The 16,482-nt window shown below is 42.9% G+C and overlaps 1 protein-coding gene across 1 annotated transcript; it reads left to right on the forward strand.

The window, feature by feature from the left end:
• Nucleotides 1-153: 153 nt before the first annotated feature.
• zgc:162200 (uncharacterized protein LOC558638 homolog) lies at nt 154-16,009 on the forward strand. The gene is made up of 10 exons (XM_053425648.1): nt 154-326; nt 1,873-2,205; nt 4,372-4,584; nt 4,786-4,938; nt 6,435-6,938; nt 8,067-8,948; nt 9,483-9,662; nt 10,648-10,799; nt 12,065-12,425; nt 13,509-16,009. Exons 2-10 carry the CDS (start codon nt 1,954-1,956, stop codon nt 13,512-13,514), a joined length of 2,703 nt encoding a protein of 900 aa, XP_053281623.1. The 5' UTR covers nt 154-326; nt 1,873-1,953; the 3' UTR covers nt 13,515-16,009.
• The last annotated feature ends 473 nt before the right edge of the window (nt 16,010-16,482 follow it).

Raw genomic sequence — 16,482 nt, forward strand, 5'->3', positions numbered from 1 at the left:
AAATGTATATATGTGAATAAACAGTAGACGCTTTTACCCAGATAATCACGGAATGTAATCACATGGCCGTGGCTGCATTTCGCCGCAACCGAGCTAGGGGGAGCAGGAGCGCCGTCAGGGTTTCGGCGCGCTTTTGACACTCGACCTCCGGGAGAAACGCGAGACGAGCCGGGGGGTGGGAGCAGAGACAGCGGCTGTTCAGCAGACACTCGCCCGGACTAGCAGCGCGATCAGCAGCCGGCGCACCCTGACAGCTCCCGGAGGATGTACGGCGCTACCGTCTGATGGCAGCCGCTCGAGCCGCATCTTTGAAACACGACCGCACGGTGAGTCGCCGGCCATGTAGCTGTTAGCTAATTAGCTTCTCTGACAGGATCCGACCGGGGAACATCCCCCTGTGTGTCCGGGTCGTGGATGTCGTCTTCCCCCGCTAGGCCTGGTCCAATCTCGCTAATTCCAAAGCTAACTCACCGGTTGTCCACATTACTCAGGGTGACGTTGCTTGGTAGCATCGCGGTGTCGGTGGCCCGTGATGCTAAAGCTACGCATGTTAGCCGGTCGGGCCATGTCCCGTTCCCAGTCCCGGTGGCGTCTATTTTGAAACCTTATCCCCGTCCTGATGCGCGTCACCTTCGGGTGGGTGTAGCAGCCTGGTCCCGGGGGACATGGTGAACACATAACTGGTTTTTAAGGTGTAATTCCGCCTTTTAATTCACCCCCATGGATGAGTTGGCAGCGGGCAAGTGGGAGCAGATGCACACGGGACTCATCGCCTGGCATCGGGACAACCGGCGGCTGCTGTTTCCATCTTCGGTCAGAGAGGAGAGGACGAGGGGGGGAATGTGGCTGACTCTGCCCTACCTAGTCCGACACGGAGGGTCACATTCATCAGGATTATTTACCAGACACTAGCATACCTCGATTCTTCAGCTGCCATTCGGGACCATCTGGGTTTAGTGATGGGATGTAACGGTGCTGATGTTGAAAGGAATAGTAATGAATAGCGGCAGCGTGGTCACTGCGGTGAGGCGAGGAATCACCAGTTATATGCTTGTTATAAGCCACAGTGTTTGTCCCCAGCTGTGAGACAAGCATTCAGATGTTTAATCCAGTTAAAGTAGGAGCTTAATGTGGCAGAAAACTACTGTGTTGTAGTAAAAGTAGGATCATCAGACTATATTAAAGGTAAAAGTACCATTAGTGAACGAATTCCTTATGCAGAATAACCCATTCCTGAACTATGTGCATTATATTTTTGGATTACAAATATGTTTGTACTCCTGTGTGTATATTACTTTAATATTGCAACACATAAAGGTGGATCTAACTGTTAGTACTTCATATACTGCTGGGTGGCCGGTGAAGCTGTATCTGAATCTCTTTGTTCACAATATCATCAGTGGCTTCATATTGATGGATAGATATACAGATACAAAGATACATAGATACATAGATAGATGGATAGATAGATATATACTTACTCTATTGATTCCAGAAGGTCAGCTTGTTCAGTTTATTAGATTTACTGGCTCTTATGCCGCCGCCCCAACAGATGCTCACAGTCATCAGTGAATCAATATATCAAATAACAGTAATAACTTATAACATCTTAAAAAGCAACATGGCTAGCAGGTGATTACAGGTAACATATAATTGCTCGCTACATAATTTAGGTAATTTGGGGCTTGGATTTGCATCGTGGCTATTTGGTCTTTCTGTACTTTCCCACACAACCAATCCCAGAATTAATCTAGCCCCAGGCAGTTTGCTTAGTTGGTCTCACAATAAGACTCACACAAAACCTCTTTGCCATCCTGGCCATTGTTCTGAGTACTTTACATAACCACCATCTTTGTGTTTTTGTTTTTCTAGTTGGGAGTAATGAGAGCGGACGAGTGAAGGAGGCAAGTGTCCCAGTAGAGCATTGGCAGTTAAGTGGGAGGCCGGGCAAGGATGCTGGAGGCAGATGCAGACCCAGCAGGAGCAGCAGTGGAGTTAGAAGGGGAGGCAGAGATGGGGAGCGGAGACTTGAAGACGGAGGTGGTGCGGCTGTCTCTGGAGCTCGAGGAGGCCACGGAGGAGAAGCTACAGGCCGCCCGCTACGGCCTGGTGGTGCTGGAGGAAAGTGCTGCTCTCAAGACCAAACACAGGCAACTGGAGGAGGAGCATGAAGCCCTCAAAGGGGAGCTGCAGCAGCTCAAAGAGGTAGGAGCACCCCAGGGCGCCTTGTGGTTATATTTATAAACCAAGACAACAAATTCAGCTTAGATTCATTTCATCTAAGATTGTGAAGATTGAGTGATATTTTCTAATAAATTCCAAGTTCAAATGTAGTTTATTGTATTTTTATAGAATGCTCATATTTTCCTCCATGTTAAAAGAATACAATAGGATTATTGAACACAACAATGGTTGTAGTCTTTTTATATTGGTAGAACTGGACAAAACTGACTAACTGTTGCATTATTGCCGGACACAATGAACAAGAGACAATGGAACCTTGTGTCTTTTCATGACTTCATAATGTAAATACTGGTTAGACATTTTATGGATATACGCTATTTCTGCTCATGCTGCTCATTATAATTAAAGATCTGACAAGTTCCCTAAAGACACATCCTCTAACGACATGTATTTGTATATTATAATTAGAGTTGTACTGATACCAGCATGGGAAATGCCTGCGGAAGTGCTGGGTCATGCAGCTGTTAGTATGCAAATCTGTGTACAGATCAGATACCACTTCTTTAAAGTATATTTGTTTCACCCAGATAAAACTGCAATGTGTTCATCCCGGAAATCTCCTGCTGCCAAGTGCTGTTCATAGAGCGGCAGATGAGGAGTGATATTCGTTTAGAGTAGTGTTAGCTAGATTTGGCTAAAATGTCAGCAAACTGGCAATATGTCACACTTGGAAAGTTCCGAAAGTACAACATCGACGTACTCGGTGTAGGCACAAATGCAAAGTCCAGTTATTTAGATCGGTATCAGGATAAATGGTATTTAATTTGATATATCTACCAGTGAGTCATGACATACATTTGTTTGCCCATCCCTTCAGTTCCTTTTTTGGTAGCTGTTCATCTGCTGCTACCCTAACAGCTGTTTTACAATTCTGATGTCATATCATACTGTTGCAAAGACTTTTGAAGTGAGGAGGTCTTCCTCCACAGCAAATCTTTTAACACTTTTAACATGCTGAATTTTCACTGTTTGCCTAAATCCGATTTTGATCCTTAACTGCATAGTATTAAGGATTGAATGAGGTTAGCACAGGATCGCCAAGATGAAAAGATTAGACCAATATGTCAAATCTGAGATTATCATGTAGTACATGCCTCCCACAGATGTATTATGAATTATGGCATATGCCTGTCATTTCCTTAATCTTTTAAACAAACAATGTGCTTCCCTTTTTTTAAATTGCCCCTTCTCTTCTTTTAATAATTACCCATTGTGCAGTAAAGCTGACAAACAGATTTTATGGACATTGTGTGTATTAAATCTTCGTGCCCTTTCTGCTGTCGTAACTATGATGTAAATGTCAAAGAGCCTCAAATGTGTTTGGTATTGCTGGAACAGACAGGGTTTTAAAAAAACTGGTTATGATGGTAATCTCATAACATTAAATTCCATATTGCAAATGTTTCATCTACCTCTTTAAATTAGGAGACCTATAACGTTTAAACCCTGCTTATGGGTAGTTGCACATTTAGAATAACACTAAAAGTGGTGCATCAAAAGGTTTTCTAACTGCACATCAGGCAAAGCTCTTTAGGTCTGACGGGACACAGTGGTACAGAATTTCAACTATTTAGATAATCTGCATAAAGCTAATTTCTTGGCTGTTCACCTAACTAGGCTTTGGCTGGAGTTTAACAAAGCAGACTCGTGTGTTGTAAATTATAATCATTATATAACTGAACCGTGGTGTTCAGCTGAGCGTGGTTAGTACCACGTTTCATTTCAATTAACACCTTATTTGATCGTTTTTTTTTCCTTTCTTTTGAAGTCATTGGTGCATAAAGTGTCAAGCTGGCTAATTATGGGAAGCTGGGAGGAAATAGATGTTACTACGGTGCCAAGAACAATGCACAAAGTACAATGCTTGTGGAAGCTGCTGTTACGGTGTCTTGTTACCGAACCATCACAGCTATTCCCTCGCTGGTTGGATTGCAGTTGATGGTTGTCAGGGAAATTCTATTTCCTGTCTTTTGTTAAAGATGTCTTCACTCATGGTTTTTTGATAAGAGTAGCACATCTGCTTTTGTCTTGAAGCACCACAAATGTTCCAGTATGTGTTACATGCTGTAGTCGGCCACATTCTACACACTTTGCCCTTTCCTAAGCCCTTCTTTTGTTTTTGTCAAGGCATTTTTAGATTCTGTCAGCCACCAGAAGCGTGCAGCGGCTGATGGAGAGTGCCGGGAGGAGAATCTTCTGCAGGAGACTGCCACGAAGGAGGCTGCCTTGGCAACCCGCATAGAGGAAGTGCAGGCCGAGCTCAAGCAGTCACGCCTTGCTCTGGGCAATGCACATGCAGAGATCGATAGATTGGGGGTAGTCTCCAACCAGTTAAAGAAGGTATGGTGTTCTCTGTCCCCCTGTATGTTGGTGTTTTACTTTATTCTATCATGTCCCATCACTTCATGTCAACTTCCGACTGAGCCCCTCATTCCCACTGTATAATGAACAGTGCATGACATGCATTTGGTAAGAATGTGGGTAAAGTCTGGTGTTTTGCACTTATTTTGCACTTATTTGACATTGGATTGTGTTTCCCAGGAGTGTGAGTGTCTGGAGGCGGAGAAGGGCCACCTGAGGGACGAGATGAAGGAATACAAAGTACGTGAGATGCGCCAGTTGCAGGACAATGGCGAGCTTGAAGAAGAAAACACATCTCTGCAAAAACAGGTGTCTGTGCTGAAAGAAAACCAGGTCAGTTATTAGAGTTGCATTACTTATTAGATTTAAGCTTTACCTGCTGACTATGTCTGTAACTGTTAGAGGGGTTGAATATATAAAAAGCTAATGTGCTTGTGTGCTAGTGAAGCACATTCAGTTGTCGAGACTATCAGGTCATTGTTGTCGTGCACAACAACATTTGTCACTGATGGAGTCACAACCTTTCCTATGACTGCCGTGCATTCTCTACAAACTTTGAATCTCTAATATGTTTGTTGATAAAACTTAATAACCAAGCTACAAATGTGAGACTGGAACGGCCTTTGTTTAAAGAGGATGCCTTTTCCATTACTCAGTGAATTCCCGGTATGGCTGCTTCCCTTGAGAACCAGTTGCCATGCACAAGAAAAACAGTTCTCGGGCAGTATGCCACTGAAAATAAATATTTATAGTTGGAAGTAGCACTGTGACTAACCACCAGTAGTTTCATGAATCACAGATGATTGCAGGACATAGCGATTGCTTAAGGAAATTGTTTTGCGCAATGAAGATCTATATTCTGATAGCAGCCTGTCATGAGCAATAGTGAAATAATCATCAACTGATGGGGATCTGATAAGTTTCAAATGACTATAAATTAGTTATATTATTTTAAACAGGCACCGACAAGTTATGTCAAATGATGCTCTGGACTAACTGTATGGTAGTGAGCTACTGAGTAAATGCATCTCATGCTGGCTCGCCCATTCAGCAGAGCAGTACTGAACTAATTGGTTATTTTTTGTTGTGTAGGTGTTTGACTCCATTATAATTCTATCATGTGCATGTGCAGTTATCGTCAATTTTCTTTGTATCAAAATGAGGGGAGAGGAATCTTAGAAAACAAGATGGGTCAGACATTTAAACAAATTTCAGGTAATCCTCAAACTGAACAGACGTTACATTCATATAGTTATTATAAACAAATTATAAATTATAAACAACAGGGCCTGTTGAAAATGCTCATCAAAAATGTTGTGTACTGCAGGTCTTTGTTTAGTCATTGGTTTGAATCTTGAGGGTGTGAGACGAACGCTGCCAAGTGCAGAAGGACCTTCTGTGTATATTGAAGCTTTGCCAAAACAAATTGTCCGTGACGAGATCAAGATATAACAGATGCTTGTTTATATGTTCTTGGCCTGTTACATGATTTATATATTTACATTAAGTCTTGTCTCTGGTGTGAAAAATAATAAAAGGTCTTAGTTTAGATGAAAAGCCAAAATGACCTTGAGTACTGTCAGTCATATACTGTTAGATCTTGATCTAATTTTTAAATATATACTTTAATTTTTATAAGCATAATTGGTGCTGATCATTAAATTATCACAACAATTATAATTTCCCTTGTTACGATTTGTCCAAGCCTCTAGGTATGTGAATGCAACACCGTGCACTGATTTACATGTTGGAGCTAGAAATTGATTCTATATCTGTTAAAAAAACAGAAACACTTTCACGTGGTCCTTCTTTATTTTATAACTCTTCAGGTGGAGTTTGAATCGATAAAGCTTGAGCTGACCCAGAAGAACGAGGAGCAGGATGAGTTGAGAGCTCAGCTGGAGGAGGCAGGGAGGCTGAGGGAGATCGCAGAGATGCAGCTGGATGAGGCTCTGGAAGCCCTGAAGGAGGAGAGGGAGCAGAAGAACAGTCTGCGGCGGGAGCTCTCCTCCCTGACCCTTCACCCCTTCGATGCTGTGGGGAACCTGGAGCTCCACTTGGACCAGCTGGATGACAGCCAGGAGCGGGGCCAGGGGGGAGAGGGAGAGGGAGAGGACCAGGACAGCGGCTATAACAATGGTCCTGGATCTGCTCCCAATTCTGCTCACCCTCCTCACTTGGGGGGCTCCAAAAGTAACGGCCTCATCCACTGCTGCTCTACTCCGCGCACCAGTGATGTGTTCCTGCGTGCTCCAGCTTCTGGGCTGGTGTCGGATCTACTGAGTGAGCTGCACTTCTCAGACAGTCAGAAACTGAAACAGCAACTCCTACAGGTAGGTCACATGACCTGTTCATTAATAGGATGAAATTATGTAAATAGTGAGACTTACATGTGATTTAGAGAGCAAAATAAAATGGTTTTATTTCCCTTTTAGTCTGAGTTTCTCATGGAAACCCGCCTGTTGTTTCATGGGGTGCCTTGTTTGCAGCGGTGATAGTTTGATGTTTACTAGATAGGGTTCATGAACATTCACAAAATTCAATAATACTAAAATAACCAGGAAAATGAAAAGTAGTTTTAGTAATCGCTTGTGATAGTTTTGCAATGAACTTCCTCTATTGCCTGTTTATATTTATATATATATATTAATATAATAACAACAATAATTTTATGCAGTAGTTATAGAATCACTTACCCAAATTCATAAAAAAGAGTTTTAGGCAGTGATTCAAAGGCACAAAATGGCTTCTGCATATCGTAATCTACCATGTATAGAGCCTGTGCACAATTTAGTCGTTAACAAGCATCACATTGTTGATTACATATTTTTTGCTTAATTTACAGAATTGTCTTCATGTTTATATAAAAATAATATTTAAAATGTCTGCCACATTTTCAAGTGGCACTGAACAGTGAGTTTCCTACAGGTTAGTTCATGTGACTAAACTGTCACAGATTGTCGAGACTCAAATGTCGACTGCTTCCTGCTCTCGACCACATCCGCCACTCGGTGATGTGTCGGTGTCTATAATATCAACAAACACCTACCACCATCTACAGAGCTTCTCCAAATAACTAAGTCAACCCACACCTGGTGCAGTTGTGCTTTTCAAGTTAAGGGTACTTAGAATAATGAAGGATGTCTTGAGCTGTCAATGCTCCTGTATGAAGGAAATATATAATTCATGATGCACTTAAACAGGGGGTTGGGCAGCCCTATGCACCAGATGTTGAGAGTGTGGTGTGGAATGGGGTCAGCCATTAAAAATGCATTGAGTGGAGGTGGTTGGGGGAGACATTTGTGTTATAGAGAATGTCCCTTTGTGTAATGAAAAATGATCTGTTCTATTCTGTTGATTGAAATGGATCATTACTCAATTCATTGACAAATGAAATTCATAGTCAGATTCATACTGCATGTTCATTCCTCACCTCATGAATTTCCCTTGTGTTCACTCAGGCTGAACGAGAGAAGTCCGGCCTGTCCAGCAAAGTGGAGGAGCTGCAGATGCAGCTGGTAATGTCCCGGCAAGCGCTGAGTCAGCAAGTGGACAAGGTTGGCTCCCTCACCCAGCAGCTGGAGGCCGTGCAGAGCAGCCAGCAGAACCACCAGGAGGCAGAAGACGGGGGAGAGGGGGAAGCAGAGATTGATGAAGGTGGCGATGGTGTCTTTGACTATGAGGTAGACACCAAGAGCAAGGAGGTGCTGGAGGCCCGCATGCGTTCAGCCAGCGAAGAGCTTCTGAAGGTGCGAGATGAACTGACTCAGGCAGGAACTCGTTATAACACTCTAGAGCAGCGATACAAGCATGAGAAGGATCGCTGGCGGGGAGAGGCCCAGGAGCTGGCTGACAAGATCCGTCAATGCATCAAGTCTAGTAAACAGGACCAGGATCGCATCAGTGAGCTAGAGAAGGAGATCGGAGCCACACGGAAAGTGGCGATCGATTCCGAAGGGCATTTAACCGTTGCCCAGGAAGAGCTGCTGGCGTTCTCTGAGGAGCTGTCCAACCTCTATCACCACATCTGTGTCTGCAACAACCTGACACCCAAGCGAGTCACCCTGGACTATTACCGTGACGGTGCCAGGGCGAGTGGTTCAGCGAGTAATGCAAGAAGAGCACACCAATTATACCTGCAGCAGAATGCCCAGAAGAAGACTCGGCCCAATGAGATGTTCGTCTCCAAAGCTGCAGCACTGCAGTTCATGGGAGAGGTGGACAGTGCAGGAGCCAGTGGAGACTCTCCTAACTGCCCTGGGTCGCCCACCCTGGATTTCAGGGACCCATCTAACGTTCGCAACTTGGTAGCGGTCATCCGTTGTCAGATCAAACACCTCCGGGTAAGACAGTTCTGCTTGTCACAGTCTTTTATCTCAACTAGTACTTGATGTTTGTGAATTATTTATTTTTTTATCCTGAAAGCCTATTTACTTCTGGGTGCTTTTCCCCCTGCACAAATTTCTGACTGAACTTAATGCTCAGCTCAGACTGTTAACTAGCTCAGAAGCTGCCATGTCTGTACAAATCCATTGCCTGCTGCAGGACTTGCTGACACGTGTGTGTGGGTTTGAATGGATTGGATTATCTGGGGTCAAAGTTGTGCCCTCACTGCGGAAAATCCTTTCAGAAAATTCTGTGTTCCATGTTGTGCAGCACATCCTGAAACGCATATAAATGCCCCTGTATCCTCAGTTCTAAAGTTGAATTTCATGTGTTTATTAGTAATAATGTTGAAGAAAAATCAGAGACTTAAATTGTGAGATTTCAGTCATTAACTAAATGTTTCCTTTGCTAAAATTACAACAAAAATCTCCCTTTTAAATTGAAGCAAAAGAATACTCTTTAACTTTATTTCCTGAATTCTGTTCCCTCAGGTGGCGGTTGACCTCTGTCGTCAGAGGGGTGCGATGCCTTACTCGGGGCTCAGCATCAGTGGAGAGTCGGAGCGGGATGCCGAGAGCCTCTTGGAGGAAGTTCTTAAACTCAAGTCCCTTCTCAGCACCAAGAGGGAACAGATAGCTACGCTCAGGACGGTGCTCAAGGCTAACAAACAGGTTGGTCCCTGGCTCGAATAAATTCTGCCCATTTTGTCTGAGTGAATATATTTCTCTGGTTTTCAATTTGAGTGTACTGCTCTAAGCCAACCTGACCTGTCAAGGACTTATCCCTGAAACACTGTCCTCTAATGTTCCCATTGAAAACAAGCTTTCACACATCTCTATTTTTTCTGAGGGGCCTTGGTCATTAGGTAAATAGTTTATTGTGAAACGTAGCCTTCCTTCTGTTGCCTGCTGAAAGAAATTGGCCAGAATAATAATTATTTTATAACGTGAGAGTCTTTCCTCAGCATTATCTATGCATAATATTCACACGAACAGTATGGTTGACCCGTCTCTTCAGGGTCTTGTCTAGACAGTCCCTCGGGCTCACATGGCTCTGCACCTTGAGTAGAGAGCGAGCACACCGCATGACCAGCTTCATGTCCTGAGCTGTCACTCTCCCTTTTACGCACATGCATACACACAAACAAGGTAATCTGCTTGGCAGGACTATGTCCCCCTACAGCGCAGTTTACCTTCTCAAGTCTGGTTTTGCTAGGGACTATGTTAGCCCCCCCTCTGTGTCTGGGATGTACTTATGTTCTTAAGAGACTTTACCATAAAGTCATAGGTATGTAAAGGGGAAAACTGGGAGGGACAAACTATCCAACTCACAGTACTATTGTTGTCCTATTAATTGATCTAATAAAGCCTGTTAAAGATTACTCTTTGACATGTTGGGATCACTGGGAACTGGAAAGTAGGGACAGTAATGATAACGCTCACAGCTTAGTTTTATAACTAAGTTATTTGGTCGGGTAACTAAGGTAATTCCTGTGTAGGATAATGTTGTCATATTAAAATAAGGTTTAATGAAAATAATTTGTGTAATCTATACAAATCCTTCATGATAATATGCGCTTCACCTTGATGGAGTCATAAAATGATGGTGGTTTATTATCTTGTGGTTAAAGTACACTGGTGTGTTCTGTCCATGCAGACTGCAGAGTTGGCCCTGTCCAACCTGAAAACCAAGTATGAGACAGAGAAGAGCATGGTGTCCGAGACGATGATGAAGCTGCGGAATGAGCTCAAAGCCCTGAAGGAGGACGCCGCCACCTTCTCTTCCCTCCGAGTCATGTTCGCCAGTCGGTAAGACTTCCTTTTTTATCTCTGTTCTATTCAGCAGTGTTATAAAGGAGGAAGGGACTTGCATTTCTGTTTTCGTGTGGTGTGACTCAGGAGCTTTCAGATTGATTTAAATCTCTTTCGACTGAAATACATGATGTTGACCAGCTCCGATTGTCTGGTCCTTGCCACTTTGCCAGTGCTCTTCATGCTTAGTAATGGTGCTGTTGTTGTGGCGCAGCTTTTGCTGCCACGCATGTAATAAGCTTACCACGCTTATTACGCCTGTGGACAATCCACTGGTTCACATGAAGATTACGAGCCACATGCTTTGCCCTGTGCCGATGGGGGAGGAGGCAAGGACAGATTTGTCGCATCAAGCCAGGTCACCTCAGGGACGGAGGAGCCACATGTTGGTGGGAGATGGGGGGGGGGGACATGAGATCGAGTGAGAAGCTGCTTTTAAGTGTTAATACCTCACTCACGGTCACTAATCACTAACCTCTTCTGAGCAGCAGTTAACATGTTTGGAGGAAAGATTTTTCAAAGTCTTTAAATTAAATATGGGTTTGTGTTTTGAGACAGGCAGCAGGAATGTTGGTTTTCCTGTTTGTTATCTGACTGAGAATCCTGCATTAGCCTGTGTAGGGCCTCTCCAGACAGTTATGAGCTGGCATTTGATTATCCTTAAGACGGATTGGAGAACAGACAGACGTCAAGGACTACAGCTGCAACAGGCTAAAGACTAAAGCATTTTAAGATCCCCTGCTTTGAATTAAGTTTACTGGTGCCATCATGTGGATAGCTGCAGTAACTGCATTTCTACAGGATGATATTACAAGGGAGTATTTTTTAACTCTTTATCCAGTCAAAGTATGTTCCTACTGTTGTCATCCATTTTGTTCTAGCTCTTAAAAGTATTATTAGTATCAATAAACATCAATTAATTAATTGTTTTTACATTTAATTATCAAGTTTGGCACCAGATTCTCAAACGTTTAAAAATTGTATGAAATGTCGGAATACCGCTTTGTCCTTGACATCTTATAAATGTGATATTTTTGAGATACATTTAACTAAAAGTCTACTCAGCAAAAGGCCTATTGGATTAATCAATAATAAAAATAATCTTTACTTGCCATACTAGTGTTTGGTCACAGCTGCTGTTTTAAATGTGTGCCTACCCCACTTAAAGTAACTTAAGCATGTGTTTTGTGTGGCATTGTGCTTTAATGTGCGCCTCCCTGCTTGTGCATGTTGCATCTTTACCTTGTGTGTGCATCTCTCAGGTGTGACCAGTATGTCACTCAGCTGGATGAGATGCAGAGGCAGCTGGCAGCGGCTGAGGATGAGAAGAAGACACTGAATTCCCTCCTGCGCATGGCCATCCAGCAGAAGTTGGCTCTCACTCAGCGACTGGAGGATCTGGAGACCCCTCTGTCTCCCCACAGCTTGAACAGCAGCCCTCGCCGCTCCCGAGCCAAAGAACTGGCCACCAAGTCAGGCAGGTCCTCTCGGAGTCCCCGGAGCAGTCCCGCACGGCCGCAACTGAGGAGCAGTCCGAGGGCAAGCCCGGTTCTCGGCAGCAGCGTTCCTGCCATGGCCACACACCACCTGCGAGCTCTAACCCGAAGCCTCCACACAAGCCCTGTAAGAACCCCTCTCTCTGTTTGTCCTGACAGTCCTGTCCCAGCAGGCAGCCGGCCACGTAGAGGCAAGGGTCTCCCGCGAGACGCCACTTTCATTAGAAGTCGTAGTGTCAATGATTTCTTTAATGCCGAGTCAAAAACGGGCTATTCCCTCACACGTAAACGTTCCACTAGCTCTGTGAACAGTGAGGTTATGGTCAGAACAAAAGTCAGTGATTCAAAGAAGGCTGCGTCAGGCCGCAGGGCTTCAGCCCCAGCTCGCCAGGACACCTTCATCACAAGCCGCGTTATTCAGGCCTCGTCCACCAGGCTAAAGTCTCCTTTGTATACCTCATCCAGTGATCTAACCTCTTCCAAAGCTTTGTGTGTGTATCCTAACAAATATGAAGCATGGAGTGAAAATAAACAAAAGCCTGATCTAATACCAAACTCTGACACATCTGTGAGAAGAAAGCAACCTCCGTCTCACAGGTCTAATTCTGCACAAGCAGCCGCTGCATGCCGTAACACCGTTCAATCAGACCTGGCTTCCTCTCAGATGAGCGATAGATCTTCAGGGGCCATGACCCCCACGTCTCTCTCTGCTCACAACCCACCTGGTAGGACCAGGATGACAGGGATCTGTAGAGAGTCTAGACAAAGAGCCTCCACTTCCATGTGTAGAACCATAGAGGAATCACACACTAACGTTACTAAGGGCTCTGGTAACAAAGCTCAGGCTGCGTCTGGCAGGGCCCGGAGCTCTCACTCTAAATCATCCCGCAGGCGGTGAGAGAAAGAAAACACAAGATTTATGATCTAAACTAAGCCACTTTATCTATGATTATACCATCAATATTAACTACCTTGTTTCCTTTTGTTATAAAATACCAAATAAGCTATCACTAATATTTGGATCATTTGCTTTTGCACAAATTTTTACATCTCTCTAAACCAAACTGCCTTTTACTTGCTGATCCTTAATACGTGTATTGATCTGTTGAGCCTTATAAACTATCCTCACCTTTTTTACATTCATAATTTTTATTTTGTTTTGCTTGAACTAAATGTTTTCTTTTGTCTCTGTCTCACCCTGTCTCTGTAGCGCTGAAACACTCCTTCCATTACCCCAACCCCCCTCTTCTCCATAAGGACCTGTCTTCATGTTGACTCCCCGGCTCCTTCCTCCTTTCCTGACTCAAGACATCCTGTTCATCCCAGATACGATGCTACATTCCCCACTCTACCCTCCAGAACCATGGATTAAAAACAAAAAAAAAGCTAAAAACAAAAGTTTAGAAAAATAAGATCTCTCATCCGGCCCTCCTGGTCTTCTCTGCTGGGGAGTGGAGAGACCTGCATGCAGCCCGGAGAAGGATGAAGAGACAAATGTGCTGCTCATTGCTCTGTGAAGTCATTGACTGTGTCTTGTCCGAAGTTCTAACTTCCAATCTGGTCTTGTTCAAGGCTGTGTGTCGTGGTCAACCGCTGACCACTATCTATTCCAGAATGAGACTATTCACAATCAGTATTACTGTCCTCAGCCTTTGAATCAAGGCTATGATCTGTTTTATGTCCTTACCCTTCTTGCCTTTAGTCTGGCATCCTGGTCAGGTCTGTCTGGCGTCGTTTAGTGTGTGTAAGCCTTAGATCATCTGTGAAAGGTCTCCCAGGTAGTGGTTTTAATAGAGCAGCTTAGCCTTACTAAAATGATTTCTATCCTAAAAGTAGAGAGTTTGACATAGTCTCGAGTTTTCTCCCTCTTGCTGGTGGTACAATTACATGCCGCTATTTTGAATCCGGCTTCAGCCACACCCCTTAACTAAAGGTCAGTAAACATACGTTTCATTGATTTGAAATGGGTCAGCCAATACGCTCACCACCTCAGGTCAAACAGTGATCAGACACTCGATTGGAGAGATCTTTAACGTGCATTTTACTTTGCAAACTATGCAGACCAAGTCAGGACAGTGCCTGTATACTCCTGCTGTTCTTGAGGATCAGGGTGGTCTTTGGAACTTACCCTCACTTTGAGTTAATAGTGGCTGACTTTACAACAGCCATATAGCATCTCTCATTACAATCAGCTTCGTGAATCCATCTGGGAGTGCATAGTGGCCCAAATGCAAGCATCTTATTGGCTGGTAATGTCCTCTTCTCTGGGTGTTGAGCTGTGGTTGTTTAAAAACACTTTTCACAAATCAATTCAACTGGTCTGTTGGGCCACGTTCATTTCTCACGATTGCAAAAGTCACAACAGTTTCCCATTCTGCTTCTGCTTTTTGTCACTCCGGCTTAGCAGCGATCGCCATGTTTTGTGTTTCATCACTTAACATCCCAACGCTCATGTGTGCTACCAAAGTAAGCATGTTTTAAAGAAACACTGTTACCCACAGCAAGCTAAGTGTCTTCTCCTGGGGCTACGCCATCCATCGGGTTTCACTTAGTAATACTAATCACGTTAGCCGGCTGCTTGTAGAGAACTGAAACAATAATGTCACGTAATTGCATTAATGCAGTATTTTAAATCTAGCAGCCCGATATATTTCACAACAATAAATAAATATTTGAAACTAAAATATTTCAAAGCAAGATGAGAAAGCAAATTAAAAAAACCTTAACATGGAACCATACACGTAATCATATGTACTGCTTCTACTGTAGTTTGCTGGCGGCATTTCAAACGTCAACATTGGCACCATGACACCACCTGTCTGATTGAGTTCAGTTTATTATATTCAAATTGAATTGATTTAGATGTGACCAATCATGACCACATTCAGAAATGGATGTCTAACAAATGAGGAAAAAGTTTGGCATCAATTTTTCAACTTCATCTGTCCTGTGGTTCAAAGTAAAGAGCCCACTTCCTGCTGATCTTTTTTTTTTTTTAAATATTATTTTTAGTGCCTTTGTTTTTGAACTTGTCTGATGTTTTTTTTTAGACTACATGACATTTTCTTAAAAAAGAAGGTTCAATTCCACACTGTAGTTTGAAGTTATGATTTCTCTGCGTCTGAGGAAACTCGGGGAGCAGCTTTAGCACTGAATACAATTATGTATTTTTGGTAAAATATTTTCACTTTTTAGCTTGCATGCCTTGTATGAAGTCATTAGTGCTGACTAATGAATAATTTGACATCAGATTTACCTTGAATTAATAGTCGCCACTACTTATTATAGAGACGTACTTCTGTGAGATAAGTTACTGTATATGAATCTGAAAATGAAGCACATAACATCAAACACATAAACAATATTACTATATGGATTTGAGAGTGTTATTAACCAGTTCTTGTACTGAACTGTTTATGAACTTGTGCTAAAAAGTGAAAATGCTTTTACGAAAAATGTCATATTACTTTGAAGGTTGTAAAATGATTCTTTTGATCTATTTAATTCACTCTGTGCACATGGCTGTATAATTTAAGTACCGTTGTTGTATAATATTTTAACTGTATTTATGTGGTATGCGTTCTGTGTAAATTTGCTGACTCCGCATAACACATCCGGTGGTCCTCAACTTTTTATGTGTATCTAAAGTGGACCTTTCATTGACCTGTTAACCGCTTTCGTCATGAGGAATAAAAACGAGCCAATGCTGTACATGGACTGTGATGTTTTGTGTTGAAATAGTGCAACAGAATCCTGATGTGCTTTCACTTCACCACATGACATCATCCAACAAACTACTACTGTTTTGTGGTAAAGTTTTTTCTGTGGCATGTGATGGAAAGTGCTCATTCTGCGGTGCCAGTGGATTCTTTTCAGAATTGGGAGGAGAATTTGAGGAAATATTCCAGTTGCCACTTCAATAAAGTCTGGAGGAATAAATATCAGTGAGCAGTTTGAGTAATAACACAATTTAAATGACTTTACACTTTAGATAAAGCTAAAAGAAATGCAGTTTGTTTAGAAATAAAGACAATCTGTTAAAATAACTGTCGATGAGCTTTGAAGACACGGTCCTGAATTTATTTTGAAACTTGCATAAAATAAATAAAACACCCCTTCCACATGTTGCAATATAAATATTATACAGACTACATTGAAGAAAAAAATATAATATACCTGAGATA

Source organism: Pleuronectes platessa, chromosome 6 (assembly GCF_947347685.1).
Source record: "Pleuronectes platessa chromosome 6, fPlePla1.1, whole genome shotgun sequence".
In the NCBI taxonomy this organism is placed as follows: domain Eukaryota; kingdom Metazoa; phylum Chordata; class Actinopteri; order Pleuronectiformes; family Pleuronectidae; genus Pleuronectes; species Pleuronectes platessa.

Bases quoted from the DNA above. Each gene is read 5' to 3' on its own strand.
- zgc:162200 (XM_053425648.1), top strand. From the start codon at position 1,954: ATGCTGGAGGCAGATGCAGACCCAGCAGGAGCAGCAGTGGAGTTAGAA. The intron at 4,585-4,785 runs GTATGGTGTTCT...TGTGTTTCCCAG, and splicing joins TCTCCAACCAGTTAAAGAAG to GAGTGTGAGTGTCTGGAGGC. The intron at 9,663-10,647 runs GTTGGTCCCTGG...CTGTCCATGCAG, and splicing joins TGCTCAAGGCTAACAAACAG to ACTGCAGAGTTGGCCCTGTC.